The following is a 13,918-nucleotide window of genomic DNA, read 5'->3' as shown; positions in this document are numbered from 1 at the left end:
TTTGCACTCACTCAAAATCAGAACCAATTTCGGCTGTATCACGGTTCCCAATGAGGGTAATCCAAATGGTTACTATTTTGTCTCAGGTGTTTTAATTACAGCGTTTCCTAACGTTCTTACTGGGAAATCAGTTTTCATTCCACCTTGAGATGTCTCTGGATATTTCTAAACTTCTACAATGCTTCCCTAGGTACTTATTAAAGAGAACAGGCAATAAGTTTCATGAAAATGGTGTTAAATCACCAAAGAAAAAATTCGTTACTTATAACGATGTTATTTAATTATCATGGACATCTTCGTTGAATGTAGTACCAACACCCCAGAAACGGATCTTTGTTTTTTCAAGGTGATTAGAACCAGGGAGAAGTCCGCGGGAGAGCACGGGGAGGTGTGTCGGCCTCCGCACTACAACTCCCAGAAGGCAGAGGGGCCAGGGACGCTTCTGGGCGTACTGCGCAGCCCCACGCTCCGTGTGGTAGAACGTAGCGCTGCCGCCGTGCCTGAGCGTGGAAGTTGCGTGACTAGAGTGCGACGGCTTACTTCACTTTCTGCCAGGACCAGACTGAGTTCTGAAGTCTGCTTTCTATCCCCTCTACCTGTCCTGCTCATCATGAAGCGCCTGGGCTCTGTGCAGCGCAAAATACCGTGTGTGTTTGTGACGGAAGTGAAAGAGGAGCTCTCCACCAAAAGGGAGCATCAGGTAACGGGGTGGTCGCTTGGGCTCCGTTTCCTCCCGGCGAGGGTGCGCGGGCGCGTCGAAGCCGCTGTGTAGTCTTTTTTCAGGTTTCGCTGGCGAGGTGTAGGGTAGGGGTCTCAGAGACGTGAGCTCCATTCAGGTTCTTGTACTTTCTCAGTTACAAGGAAGGAAATCCACAAGAGGATTTTTCTGGTCAGGCGATTCAAACTTGTTCGCGTGGACACTGAAAACCACATCTTAAATAATATTCCTTTCTTTGTAGGTTACTGCTTTTGGGGAAAACCCCTTAAGTATTATATTTACATAATCACCGCAATCCAAGCTTTCTTTTCAAGAGAATGGTGACAAAAAAAAAAAAAAAGAAGATGGGGACAAAGTGGAGTTTTTGGAAGACTTGCTTTACATGTTCTAACTAGCCTAATTTGGTCTCAGAACTCTTATACCAGTAATTCTAAGGTTTTCTATTCTCTTGGCACCGAGTTTTACATCTAGAGGGCCCTTAGTATAAACACTGGTGAATTAGATCAGTAACCTGTGACGGGATAATTCTTTAATGTATAGCAAAGCCCTTTATAGTAGAGCCCCCAGTTAACAACTCATCATAAAATCCACCATGTATATTTGACATAGACCTCCAGCCCCCGGACATGACTCTCACCAGCCTTCTCGGCAGTTTGGACCAGGACCAGACACTTGGGCTCTGGATAAATATTTGTTGAATAGAAGTCATTTCATACCAGTTTTCCATTTACCTTGATGCTTTTTTACGTATAATTTCTCTTTCTATTCTCCTTTCTACTGGTTCTGCTTATTACACTGCCTTAACATTCTTGCCACTAGAATGACCGTCAGTACACTTTTTCTTAGTTAAAACACAACAGTAACTACTAAATGTCTGTAGTAGTTGTCAAGCTTTTATTTTTTCAAGCCCTGATGAAGCTAATGTATGAAACACTATCATCCTGAATAGTGGTTCACTCTAGCTGTGATTCTCAACTTTGTATGTTGGATGAGGAGTGTAGTTTGTAAATGTTCCCGCCACCAGGAAAAATAAGCCTTTCTCTTGTCCATCTGTCATTAAGAATAGCTTATAGTATTGCTTATAGCAGTGATTTTCAACTTGTGTGCTACAATAAATTTTAAAGCATGCAGTACCTGTCCAGTTAGGGGCACTGGCCTCTTTTCCCTTAGATTGTCAAACAAAAGAAATGAGAACAAATGACAACAGCCAACACAACAACAGCCGTCTGATGTGAATGCCCTATCTTGAACCATAAATATATAGGTCATATAATAGAATTGCATCTTATTGGTCATCTCCCATAATAAGGTTGCATCTGATTGGTTAATTCTCGGTACCAGAAATCCTTATATACAAGTATAAACACCTGATTTTTAAAGGTCACTTTGGAGCAAAAAGAATAGGTAATTACTGTTATTTTATTTTTTGTAATAATCCAAATTATACAGGTTATTTTGTCAGATTGGCAAAAATACTTTTTGGTGTGCCACATAATTTTAATAATTAGTTTATATATGCCATGAAGTGAAAAGGTTGGAAATTGCTGGCTTATAGTATAGCATATAAATCCTTACTATAATTCAAGGCTTCCTGTTCAGCAGGCCCAGTCTACTCTCAGGCATCACTACAGTGAAGTCTTGTTCTAGCAAAGTCTGTTTTATCCTGTGAGCATACCAGGAATAATCCCGCCTCTCTATTTTTACAAATCAATCTACTCAACCTAGATCCCCTACAGAATTTTTAATTTTTTGAATCAGACCTTCTCCTTGAAATGTTAGTTATCTCAGTGATTTTGCCTATCCATAAATTTTTGAGGACCACTTTACTATTAGTTTTTATACACACATGCCTTGTTTTTCTCTTTGTAGTTTGTAATGGCAGTAGAGGAGAACTTTGTGTGCTGCTCTTTATCTTACGTTGTCCTTTGAACATGTTCATAGCAGAGAGCGGTAGATAATTTATTATGCAAGGCATATTTGTGTTCATCAGGAGCTTCACAGACACAGTGATCTACTCTCTAGGATCTGATAAATTTAAACATACACTAATGAGCCAGACCTTGGTTCTACCACCATAGGTTAAATTGATATCCTTAAATACTGATGTCACAAATTAGTAATAAATTCCCCATTCAGTTTTATGTTAAAAGTATTGAATCAGTAGCAGAGTAAGGCTAATTTCCTAAGTTTACTCCACTCTGAAATAGTACTTCCACTTATTAGTCTTAAGCCTATGCACCCAGGCGTAATGTTTGTATTTTGCAGTGTTTTTTTTTTTTCACATTATGGAGGTGAATGTTACATCAAATAGTTTAGACTATAAAACAGTAGCATAAGCCTTTCTCAAAAATGAAAATACATTACATGTGAAAAGTTGATAGGAACACTAGACACGGTCTTTTCCTCCATTATTGATAGTCTTTTGGCTTGTCTTCCTGACAGTGTAAAAATCATAACTTAAACATGCACTTTATTCCTCAGAAAGCTGAAAGGGCCCTGCTTATTTTTCTCCTTAGTACTTTTTAGACCTAACATTGTATTATGCATTTTGTTTTTGTTGTCTCTCTTGTTAAAAAAAAGTTTCACGAAAGATAGGTACTTTTTTGTTCATCTCTATATTTCCCAGGCCAAGAACAATGCTTAACCTTCAGGAGGCATTTAGCAAATAATTGTCAAGTGAGTGAGTGAACACACTAAACACCTATGGTAGGAGAGCAGCGCTGCATAGGACATGGTTCCTGGTGTTGAGCTCATTATGGCGGATAAAGAAACATGAAAAATCAATAATCTGTGGAAAAACAGGTATTGCTGTGATAGCATGGAAAGCAGGGATTGATTCCTGAGAACTTCATGGACAATATTTTTAAATGGTCTTAAAGGGTAAACAGAAGATTGGCCCTTAGAGCTAGTGAAATCAAGAATGTCCCAGGTGAGAGTGTGTGCAAGGGCATACATAGATGGTGTCTTTGTTAAACAAGTTTTTTTCTCTCTCTCTCTTTTAAGCCATTTAAAGTTTTGGCAACTGAAACTGTAAGTCACAAGGCATTAGATGCAGATATATACAGTGCAATTCCAACAGAAAAAGTGGATGGAACATGTTGTTATGTTACTACCTACAAAGGTAAAACAAAACTAATACAAATACTGTTCATTACTTAATACCCATTAAGGGTCATATAATATGATAATTGCATTGTACGTTATCTCTAATTTGTATAATAAGCTATTTCACACATACGGAAACTGAGGCTCAGAGGACTTAAATAATTTGTCCCAAACCATATAATTAATGAATGGCTGAACTGGTAATAGAACCTAGGTTTGTCTGACTCTAAAGTTGATCCTAGTGCTGATTCCATGTTTTCGTTACCATTGCCAGTGTCTGTAATTTATTTTATTTTAAAGTACTTTCAAAAAATGTAAAAATCTGAAGTAGAAATTGTCTACTATGTTAAGGAAAATAATACATTGAAAAGAGAAATAATCTTTTAATTTCTTTTGGATGGTGAAATTACCTCTCAGTTCAAGCAAAAGAAATAGAACAGTTAAATACAAATTGGACATATTTCTGGTATCAGGAAATCTCTTCTGAAATGCATTTTTTTCGCTTTTAATTGTGATAAAATATACATAAAATGTACCACCTGAACCACTTCTAAGTGTACAGTTCAGTGATAATACATACAGTCCATTTGTTGTGCTGCTATTACCAACATCTGTTACTAGAACTATTTTCATCTTCCGAAACCAAAACCTGTTAAACATATCACCATTTTCCCTCCCTCCAGCCTTTGGCAACCACCTTTCTACTTTGTATGATTTTAACTACTCTAGATAACGCCAGTACAAATACTGGAATCATATACAGTGTATGTCTTTTTGTGACTGGCTTATTTCACTTAGCGTAATGTCCTCAGAGTTCATGTATATTTTATAGTATATGTCAGAATTTCCTTCTTTTTTTAAGGCTGAATAATATCCCATTGTATGTACATACCACATCTTTATCTGCTCATCCATCAGTGCACACTTGGGCAGCTTCCACCTTTTGGCTATTGTGAACAATACTGCTACGAACATGCTGTAAAAAGTCTTTTCCAGACCCTGCTTTCTAGTTCTTTGGGGTACACCAGAAGTAGAATTGTTGAATCATATAATTCTATTTTTAGTTTTTTGAGGAACTTCCATATTGTTTCCCATAAAATTCTGCACCATTTACATTCCTACCAACAGCACACAAGTTTCTAATTTCTCTACATCCTTACTGGTACTTGTTACTTGGTTTTGATAGTAGCTGTCTTGAAGTAAGTGAAATGAATTTTTGTTTACTAGAAAAAGGACAAAAGGTCCATTCAGCCAGAAATGACACTATAATTTTAATCAGGTTCTTCTGTATTTACATTAAGAAACTTCAGTGTGCATCCTTTTGTTTGATTATGTATAATGGTAGCAGTTGAATAAGGTTGGATTGCTAAAGAAAACTTAGCAATGACAGTGCTTACATATCCACAGTTTATTACAGGTGAAGGATACATAATATAGCAAGGGTATTAAAAGGAAGGATTTACAACATAGCCAAAAACTGTGTCACAACAAAGGGTCAGGAGAGGTCAGGTGAAAGCTCCTGTTGCCCCCCACACTTCTACACTCCAGGCCCTAACAGGACACACACTCTCAAATCAGGAACCCCTGATGTATGCCTGGAACGCCTTTGAAACACAGAATCTACAACAGAGTCTTAGCTGGGGATTTCTTTATTTTGCTGGTCACAAAGGCACCTTTCTGCTAAGTAACCAGCCTCAACAGCAGAGTCCTCCAGAAGTCCCACCCTCATTAATGAATGCAGGCACACTGCCCTGAAACTTCTCAGGCCCGTGATTACAAAGTGTCACTGTTAATCGGTGTTTTATGCTTTGACCAGGGGTCCAAGCCTTGCAGAACAGCTCAGCCTAATGCCAAATCATCTGAGTTTAACCCTCATAGTTAAAAAGTTTCAGGGAAGGTGTGAATTACCTGGTCATATTTCCATTTAGTATAGAGGTAACTTCAGTTTCTCACAAAAGCTACCTATAATAAAATATGGTCTTGTGAAAGGGTCACATATTGCCTTTTTATGTCATCCCCATCATTCTTTAATCAAAACTTGTCTTATAATAGCAGATACCACTAGATAGAAGCCGTTTTCTAGACTACTTACTTTACTTTGTCCTCCAGGCTCGCTTCTCTTGAAGAAGATGACCCTACTATTTATTGAAAAAATTTATTCTGGATTGTGTTTTAAAGTAAATTTCATTGTTTGCCTTTTAATATTTTTCCTTTTCTTTTATTATTTTCTTAGGTCAGCCATATCTATGGGCTCGACTAGATAGAAAACCTAACAAACTAGCTGAGAAAAGATTTAAAAATTTTCTACATTCAAAACAAAACTCAAAAGGTTAGTAGGTATTTTCTTTAGCCTTTCATGATTAAAATACCTGAAATTTGTGATTTATTTCTTGGTGTGGTGTTAATATTCATTATATCCTTTTGTACAATTTAAACACTTTGGGAAAAGCAAAAAATTAGAATTAAATAACTTTATATGTAAGAATTGAAAAGTATTCTAAAATGTTTTCCTAACATTTATGTGCTTCTTCATGTAGTGAGTCAATTTTATTAAAACCTACAAATTACTACATATATTACAATGAATAACATGTTTTGATTTTTTCTGCCTAAGAGACAACCATGTAATTTTATAAATCAGGCACAAATCTCAAACAGTTATTATAATTTTTTTAAAAAGATTTTATTTATTTTTATTTTTATTTTTAGAGAGGGAAGGGAGGGAGAGAGAAAGAGAAACATCAATGTGCGGTTGCTGAGGGCCATGGCCTGCAACTCAGGCATGTGTCCTGACTGGGAATTGAACCTGCGACACTTTGGTTCACAGCCCGCGCTCAATCCACTGAGCTACACCAGCCAGGGCAGTTACTATAATTTTTAATTATTAAATTAAAATGCCTCTATTATGTAAGTAGATTATACACTCATTACAGTCTGCTCATTCATGTATGTATGTAATCTATATATATCTACATTCATAGTACTTTAAAATACATCATAAATCTATACATGGGAACATTAGCTACTTTAGTTAGACGGTTATCCTGTATTTGCAAATGCTGGTGTGTTCAGAATTGAAAACTTACGGTGTTAGTGTCCTGACCCTGAGAAGTATAGACAGTCACATTGTGGTGATAATGACGAAAGAATAACTATATGGTACCTGTTATAATGCGGTTTATTAGCTATTCCCAGTTTGAGTTTGTTCAGTGTTTTATGTGTTTTTAAAGTATTGGCACATAAAAGATTCTCTAACTCTTTTAGAATTTTTTTGGAATGTTGAGGAAGACTTCAAACCTGTTGCGGAGTGCTGGATACCGGCAAAGGAAATAGAACAGTTGAATGGAAATCCAGTGCCTGATGAAAATGGACACATTCCTGGTATTGTGAAATCTCTTCTAAAATGCAGTTTTGTGTTTACTAGTATAAAGAATAAAAGACACATTTGATTAGAGGTTACAGAATTTTAATTTGATTTTTCATAGTATTTATCTGTATGGCACAAAATTTCTTAGTCTGATTTATGTTAAGTAACAGTTTATACCAAAGATGCTTCATATCCATAATGTTCTTCTCTTAGGTTTAGAATCACTTCTAAGATTGACAGTTTACTACCTATGGTCTGAAAATACAGTGTTGAGTGGGAATAGCATCTTTTCTGAAATGAGATCTTAAGAAGCCTCTACCTTTCAGATTGGGGATAAGAATGTGTGGTTTGTTTTTTGTTTTGTTTTGTTTTGTTTTTCCGCCCAAGGATCCTAGAAGACTATTTCAATTAAGGGAGGTGAAAATAAGTATCTCACAAGTAGTTTTACTGGAGAAGACAAAATTTTTTTGCAAAAATGTGCCAGGTAAAGATAACCCAGATGAAGGTTTACAGGCCTGTCTCGAGTACCTAAAATTTTTAGAGTACTCTTAGGTTCTAGTAATACAAAATGAAGATCAGAACCCTTATCCCCAAAGGTCTTGTAGATATGAGAGGAAGTCCACCAATAATGGTATGATTTAAGAATGAGAAGCAAACACACATGGGGTATAGTCAGAGAAAAGAGGAAGAATTCATAGTTCCACCTGTGGTGTTTAGGAGGCTTCTAAGGGGAGTGACATCTGTACTGAAGCTTGAGAACCAGGAAGTTAGCTGGAACGAAGAGGGAAGGTCAACTTGGGCAAACTCCCATATAGAGAGATCATGGAGTGTTTTGGATATTTTATTTAACACTTTATTCTGGCTGGAATATTTGGGTGTATGACATTTGAGGAGATTATAAAAATTGAGGCTCGAGATGTGGAATGGGCTTAGGTCTTAAAGGGTTTCTGTTCCATCTGAAGGAATTTGAAGTGTATGCTGAAGATTATTAGGCAGGGGTACAGCAGAACTAAATTTAAATGTTTTTAATGGAACTATGATAAAAATGAAGAGGGGCATTCCCCTTAATCTGGGTAATGGTGGCCAGACATATTGGTGGTCCCAATGGCGTATGTGTCATAGAACAGTGAGGAACTCTATTCTGACAACTGAAGTTAAGACGAGAATAGTAATAACATTCAGTAAATGTGGAATCAATACTTTTTTTTAGTAAATATGGGAATACAATAAATCGTGGAACAGTTACTGCATGTTTGTTGTCCCTAAAACTGCAAAGAAGGGTGAGAGAGAACTTAATTAAAACTTCCAAAAAAAAAAAAAGGATTTTAGTTGTTTTAGAATGGTGCTCAATTCTTATTGAAAAGGTGAATTTTTCTAGTAAAAATACTGGGTGCTCTGTAGTAAATAATGAAGTTAATTTTTCAACGGAATAAAAAATGAAACCTTAAAATTAAAAAAAAGATTGATTAAAAAGAGTACAACTATTACTTTTGCTGACTTTGAAAGTGGTATTTTTTGTGTGATAAAACATCCAGAAAATAGAGAAAATTTACAACAAAAATAAAAATTAGCTCGTCTCAATGCACAGAAAAACAATGCAATAACAAACATGTTTTTCTTTAAATGATAGGTTGGATACCAGTGGAAAGAAGCAACAAACAGTATTGTTGGCATTCCTCTGTAGTTAATTATGATTTTGAAATCGCCCTGGTCCTGAAGCAGCATCCTGATGATCCTGGTCTTTTGGAAATTAGTGCAGTGCCTCTGTCCGATCTGTTAGAACAGACACTGGAGCTTATAGGAACAAATATTAATGGAAACCCATATGGTGAGTAAACATTTGTTCAGTATAGTAATTAATTTATAAAGAGAACTTTCTAGGTTCATCCTCACACACACAGAAATGACAAATAAATTTGACTTAAGAAGCCTAGGACTATAGCCACTTTATAGCTATTTCTATTAATTTTATGTCCGTGGAGAAATTTACCTAATCAATTTATTAGTCCATAATGTTCTTTTTTAATCTCTTTTTCTTTCCTATAATAACATTATAAAACTACGTAAGAAAGGTGTAACTCAAGTGTAACTTTGCAATGCTTTTTAAAATTTCGGTGAACTGAGCTGAATGAAAATCATAATGTGCTTTCTATGGCTAGGTGATTAGTGTAGGATTAATTAATTGCTAAGTGTAAAGTGACTAAAGAATTGGCAATGAATAGCAAGCATATCAAGCTATGATGAATTGCGTACCAGTCCCAGTGGCACTGTGGAGTACACTGTTGACAAGATTGATGAAGATGGGCCTAAGAACATTATAGCTTGAATGGCAAAATCCTATATAAAGATCAGAAGCAGACTGGCAGGTGGAAAGAAGCTAAGATAGTAATTAGACAAGTTAGCAGAAATATGGCATGGCTGTTTGGCAAACATTGAATAATAGTGAATGTGGCTCGTGTAGAGGAGCAGGGGTGGTCTTTTTTTGTAAAAAGCCAGGAAAACTTTTAGTCTTATGGATACCTCTAAGACAGGCCATAGATAGTATATTTAAATGAATAGGTGTGCCTCTGTTCCTTTGAAACTATTTATAAAACCGACAAGTGGCTGGATTTCGCCCATAGGTCACAGTTTGTGGACCCCCGATATGGAGCAGAAAAGGTAGAATTTAGATTTAATGGGATGTGGTGCCATTTTTGAGTGAGAATACTTGTGTATCTCTGCAAAGAAACCAACTAAATTAAACAGTTGTTTTTTTTTTAATTTTTACTTTGAGAGGTAGATTTTCTCATTCTGGAAACCTTTGACTAATGGCAGAATTTTACCACTTTAGGGTTAGGAAGCAAGAAGCATCCATTACATCTTCTTATACCACATGGAGCATTTCAAATAAGAAATTTACCAACCTTGAAGTACAAAGATCTGTTGTCCTGGTTTGAAGGTTGCAGAGAGGGTAAAATTGAAGGAATAGTGTGGCACTGCAATGATGGCTGTTTAATCAAGGTAATGGCAGAAAATAGCTTGTGTGATTATGTCCTCTTACGTTCCTAAAACAAAGTAGGAGTGGCACTAAAATACTCTACAAATTGTAGTAATTCCGATGGTGTGATAAAGAAATTTATTTGTTCATCTCACATGCTGTCTTTTTTTTTATATGATAGTGTTTCCCAGTGTACTTATTCTGTGGGTCTTCAGTTCTTGTAGATGTGCTTCAGAATTAAAGTGATGAAAGCATCTGAAAAACCCTGCATACTACATATTCCCTTCTTGGAAATTCATGCTGCACATTACTGTTATCTCAAACGTTCTATAATTATAGCATTTAGTCCTGTTTAATTCAGCACTCTGATCGTGTTCAACTCGGCATTTCCCAAACTTACTTGGTATAGAATCTGTTGAGTTAAAAGAGTGCCAAGGGTCAGTTAACATATACAGAATTAATTATTTTGTACTTTATGCCCTTTTCTGTCTGTGTACTTGATTTCTCACAGGTTCTTGAAATTTGTCATGTTCAAAACCAGACCTAGTTATAACCATCCCCTGACTCCAACAATTCATTAAAGCCAAAACTTAAAATAACATTTTTAACCCTGCTCTCCATTACTTCATGCCTCCAATTAACCAGTTCTTAAAGGTTCTGATCTATTGACTGCATCTTTCTCCCCAACTAAGTAGCTGCTAATTTAGACAGAGATTCATGTGAGTTATTTTACATCACCCTCTTAAATGTTAACTTTCAGTGTTATCTCTTTCCTATCCATTCTTTATAAATGAATGTGAATATTAACTTCCCTGCATAAAACTGTTTAATGACAGTAAGATTTTTCATGATCTGGCTCCTTAACTTTCTGGAACGGCCTCCACCCCCATCTCCCAAGCACATCCACAATGTGTATGTTCTAACCATACTTAAAATAACTGGAGGGAGGCCCTGGCTGGCGTAGCTCAGTGGATTGAGCATGGGCTGCGAACCAAAGCATGACAGGTTCAATTTCCAGTCAGGGCACTTGCCTAGGTTGTAGGCCACGGCCCCCAGCAACCGCACATTGATGTCTCTCTCTTTCTCCCTCCTTCCGCTCTCTAAAAATAAATAAATAAAATCTTAAAAAAAAGGAAATTAAATAAAAAATAACTAGAGGGAAAAAAGAAACCCCATTCTGTCACATGATACTCATTTTGGGTAGAATGTCCCCGCACCCACCATTAGCTAGCTTCTGTATTACCAGCAGACTCCATTATTAAAATTTTTGGAGCCCTTGATTATATTCCTGGCATGTTTCCAGGTGCTAGAAATACAGAGTCCACTTAGCAGTGTCTCTGCCTTCATGAAGCTCACATTTGATAGGGATGACAGACAATAAACAGCTGTGTACTATGTCAGGAGAAGCAGCTCTGAAAAAATAAAGAGTAAGGGACAGTGGAGCCTTAAATAGTGCCTGGCATAGGTAGGCACTCAAACATTTTTAAGCGAATGAAGATTATACAGCCTAAAACTAATACCCTTTTTTCCTTTTTTAGGTCCATCGCCATCATCTTGGTTTATGCTGGCCAATTCCAGATACTTACTTGAATTCAAAACCAGTTACTGTTAACATGAACCTGGACAAACATGACTATGCTTTTGATACTAAGTGTTTATTTTATCATTTTTCAAAAATAGACCATCAGAAATTTAGTAGGCTCAAAGATATAATACTTGATGTATAATCTGGAAGTGTAATTAAAAACCAGCTTTATTGTTATATGTGAATCTTGAATATTCTGCCATTTTTAAAAGGTAAAGATATGTCAGGGTTCCTATTTATCATTTAGTATCTGTAGTAGCAATATCTCTTGTAGCATTTGATGAAAAGAATTTTCCATATGGAAGTATCTATTTAAAATCTTACTTAGAATCAGCAAGTAAATTTTAACTTCTGTACTTAAAACTGTAAGTAATAGTAAGCTCCCCCACCTTGTACAGAGGGTTGGATTCTGCCTACTTGAAACTGGATAGTAATTTAATGAAAACAACAAATTTGGATCACTTATTTTCAAAGTTCAATAGTTTATGCTGAATTTAATGTAATTTTGCTAGACATTTAACAAAACATACAGTTCAGCCTTATATATCCAGCTATATATAAAATAGGTATACATAAAATTTAAGTATCATAACACATATATAAATGGGTAAGTATATATAAAACCTCAATTTTAAATATTAAAATTGCTAAAGTTTACTCTCATTCTTTAAAAACTTATAATGTATAGATGTTCACCATAGCTCATTGCTTATTCCATAGTTGTAACAGTTTGAAAATCTTCACATACATACTTTTCTAATGTTAGAAATTCCATATAATTTTATTTACTAAAAATTCAAATTTAGGTAAAGGTATATGGTATTAGACAGGAATTCATGTAGGTCAGAGACTTGCTTGATTTCCAGATGGAATTTTAACTTACAAAATTAATAAATAATTTAAAACTACAGGTATAGCTGTCCCTTAATAAAGAGGGAAATTAATAGGACTTTCCTCTTCGTCTTCCAGCTGTTCGGAAGCAGCAGTAGGACTAGTCAGTTGAATTCCAGATTGCTCAGAAAGTTTTTTTAACTTCTCTTCTAAAAGAATATTTTTCTTTACTTCTTCTTTGTAATTATACTTCAGATCTTCAATTTCTTCAAAAAATGAGGGATCAAAATTTTGTAGTTCTTTCTTCAGCTTTTTTATTTCCTCCTGATAGAAACATTTTATCTTTAAAAGCCATACATAGGTATATAATACACTCTTAAAGGTTTGAACTAAAGAGATATCAATATGAAAGCCAAAGTAATCTGAATACCCAAATACACTTATAAAGACAGAAGTATTTTCTTAAGATTTTGTTAATAAGGTTTCATTGTGTAGTATAAGTAACTACCATATTTTTGGACAATAAGACGCACCTAGGTTTTAGAGCAGGAAAATAGGAAAAAAATTTTTGAAGCAAAAAATGTGGTTAAATATTTAATAACATAAATATCATAATATTTCACCAATGTAAATGTAAACAGAACTCAACAGCAGCATTAACAACCATTATTCCTCCCAAAATAGGGGAGGAATAATGTACAAAATGGGGGGGGGGGGGCAACTTACATTCTAAAAAATACGGTAACTTGTTAAATTATTTGTTAGGTTCTAGGCTTTGACTAAAATTTATTAGCTCTTAAACTAGAGGGGGATTTAATCTTTTCCCAAAAGCATACTCTCAGATAGTGAGACCAGCAAAAAGATGTGGCTATTCACAGCATTAAGGTTTTGGTTAAGATTCTTTGGCTTAGGCTTCATTTATATTGTCTTTACAAATAATGTAATTTGTAATGAATTAATGATCAACTTCATATAAATATATTTATGATCAGGGAAACCCTAGGGCTTCTGCCTGGCTAAAGAGTTAATGCATTTGGTAAAGAGACAATTTGAGCTTTAATGACCATTCTAGAATAGCAGTGATCACTAGTTAACTTTCATGTTCTTTTGTTCTGTTTACAGATTCTTAAAGAAAGAGATAAAGCATAGTAAATATCTTTTTTTTAAGGGAAGGAAACTATTCCTAAAAAGCATTTCAAAAGGAGATAAAATACACTGTTCACAATGTGACCAAAAACTTAATATTAAAACTGAGCTCTATATTTGTGGCAATTACAAAATAAATTTACTTTTTAATACTATTTATTTTGTCTCAAATTTTTGATAGCTCTTGTA

At 35.3% G+C, this 13,918-nt stretch overlaps 2 protein-coding genes across 6 annotated transcripts in view; one reads left to right on the top strand and one right to left on the bottom strand.

Moving 5' to 3' along the window:
* The first annotated feature begins 486 nt into the window (after positions 1 to 486).
* Positions 487 to 13,884, top strand: C2H12orf29 (chromosome 2 C12orf29 homolog). Of its 3 annotated transcripts, none has more exons than XR_004901493.1 (8): positions 487 to 700; positions 3,722 to 3,839; positions 6,057 to 6,152; positions 7,088 to 7,204; positions 8,821 to 9,018; positions 10,021 to 10,190; positions 11,706 to 11,964; positions 13,706 to 13,884. XR_004901493.1 is itself a non-coding variant. In XM_036018601.1 (8 exons), exons 2-8 carry the CDS (start codon positions 3,639 to 3,641, stop codon positions 11,892 to 11,894), a joined length of 897 nt encoding a protein of 298 aa, XP_035874494.1. In that variant the 5' UTR covers positions 571 to 700; positions 3,345 to 3,638; the 3' UTR covers positions 11,895 to 13,884. The 3 variants fall into 3 exon arrangements, 2 of the variants coding, with proteins under 2 accessions (XP_028387360.1, XP_035874494.1); XM_036018601.1 differs by adding an exon at positions 3,345 to 3,647 and having other exon boundaries at positions 571 to 700; positions 11,706 to 13,884; XM_028531559.2 differs by having other exon boundaries at positions 11,706 to 13,884.
* CEP290 (centrosomal protein 290) overlaps positions 12,230 to 13,918 on the bottom strand; it is a 104,276-nt gene continuing 102,587 nt past the window's right edge. For 2 of the 3 annotated variants that reach the window (XM_036018597.1, XM_036018598.1), the window contains one exon: positions 12,230 to 12,907. In XM_036018597.1, coding sequence (XP_035874490.1) covers positions 12,677 to 12,907 — 231 coding nt within the window. In that variant the 3' untranslated portion in view covers positions 12,230 to 12,676. The remainder of the gene's footprint in view (positions 12,908 to 13,918) is intronic. The other variant, XM_028531557.2, reaches the window with a different exon arrangement.

This window comes from Phyllostomus discolor, chromosome 2 (assembly GCF_004126475.2).
Source record: "Phyllostomus discolor isolate MPI-MPIP mPhyDis1 chromosome 2, mPhyDis1.pri.v3, whole genome shotgun sequence".
Classification (NCBI taxonomy): domain Eukaryota; kingdom Metazoa; phylum Chordata; class Mammalia; order Chiroptera; family Phyllostomidae; genus Phyllostomus; species Phyllostomus discolor.
The sequence above is the reverse complement of the archived record's forward strand: the minus strand, read 5'-3'. Positions and strand labels throughout refer to the sequence as shown.

Bases quoted from the DNA above. Each gene is read 5' to 3' on its own strand.
- C2H12orf29 (XM_028531559.2), top strand. From the start codon at position 611: ATGAAGCGCCTGGGCTCTGTGCAGCGCAAAATACCGTGTGTGTTTGTG. The intron at 701-3,721 runs GTAACGGGGTGG...CTCTCTTTTAAG, and splicing joins CCACCAAAAGGGAGCATCAG to CCATTTAAAGTTTTGGCAAC. The intron at 10,191-11,705 runs GTAATGGCAGAA...TTCCTTTTTTAG, and splicing joins ATGATGGCTGTTTAATCAAG to GTCCATCGCCATCATCTTGG.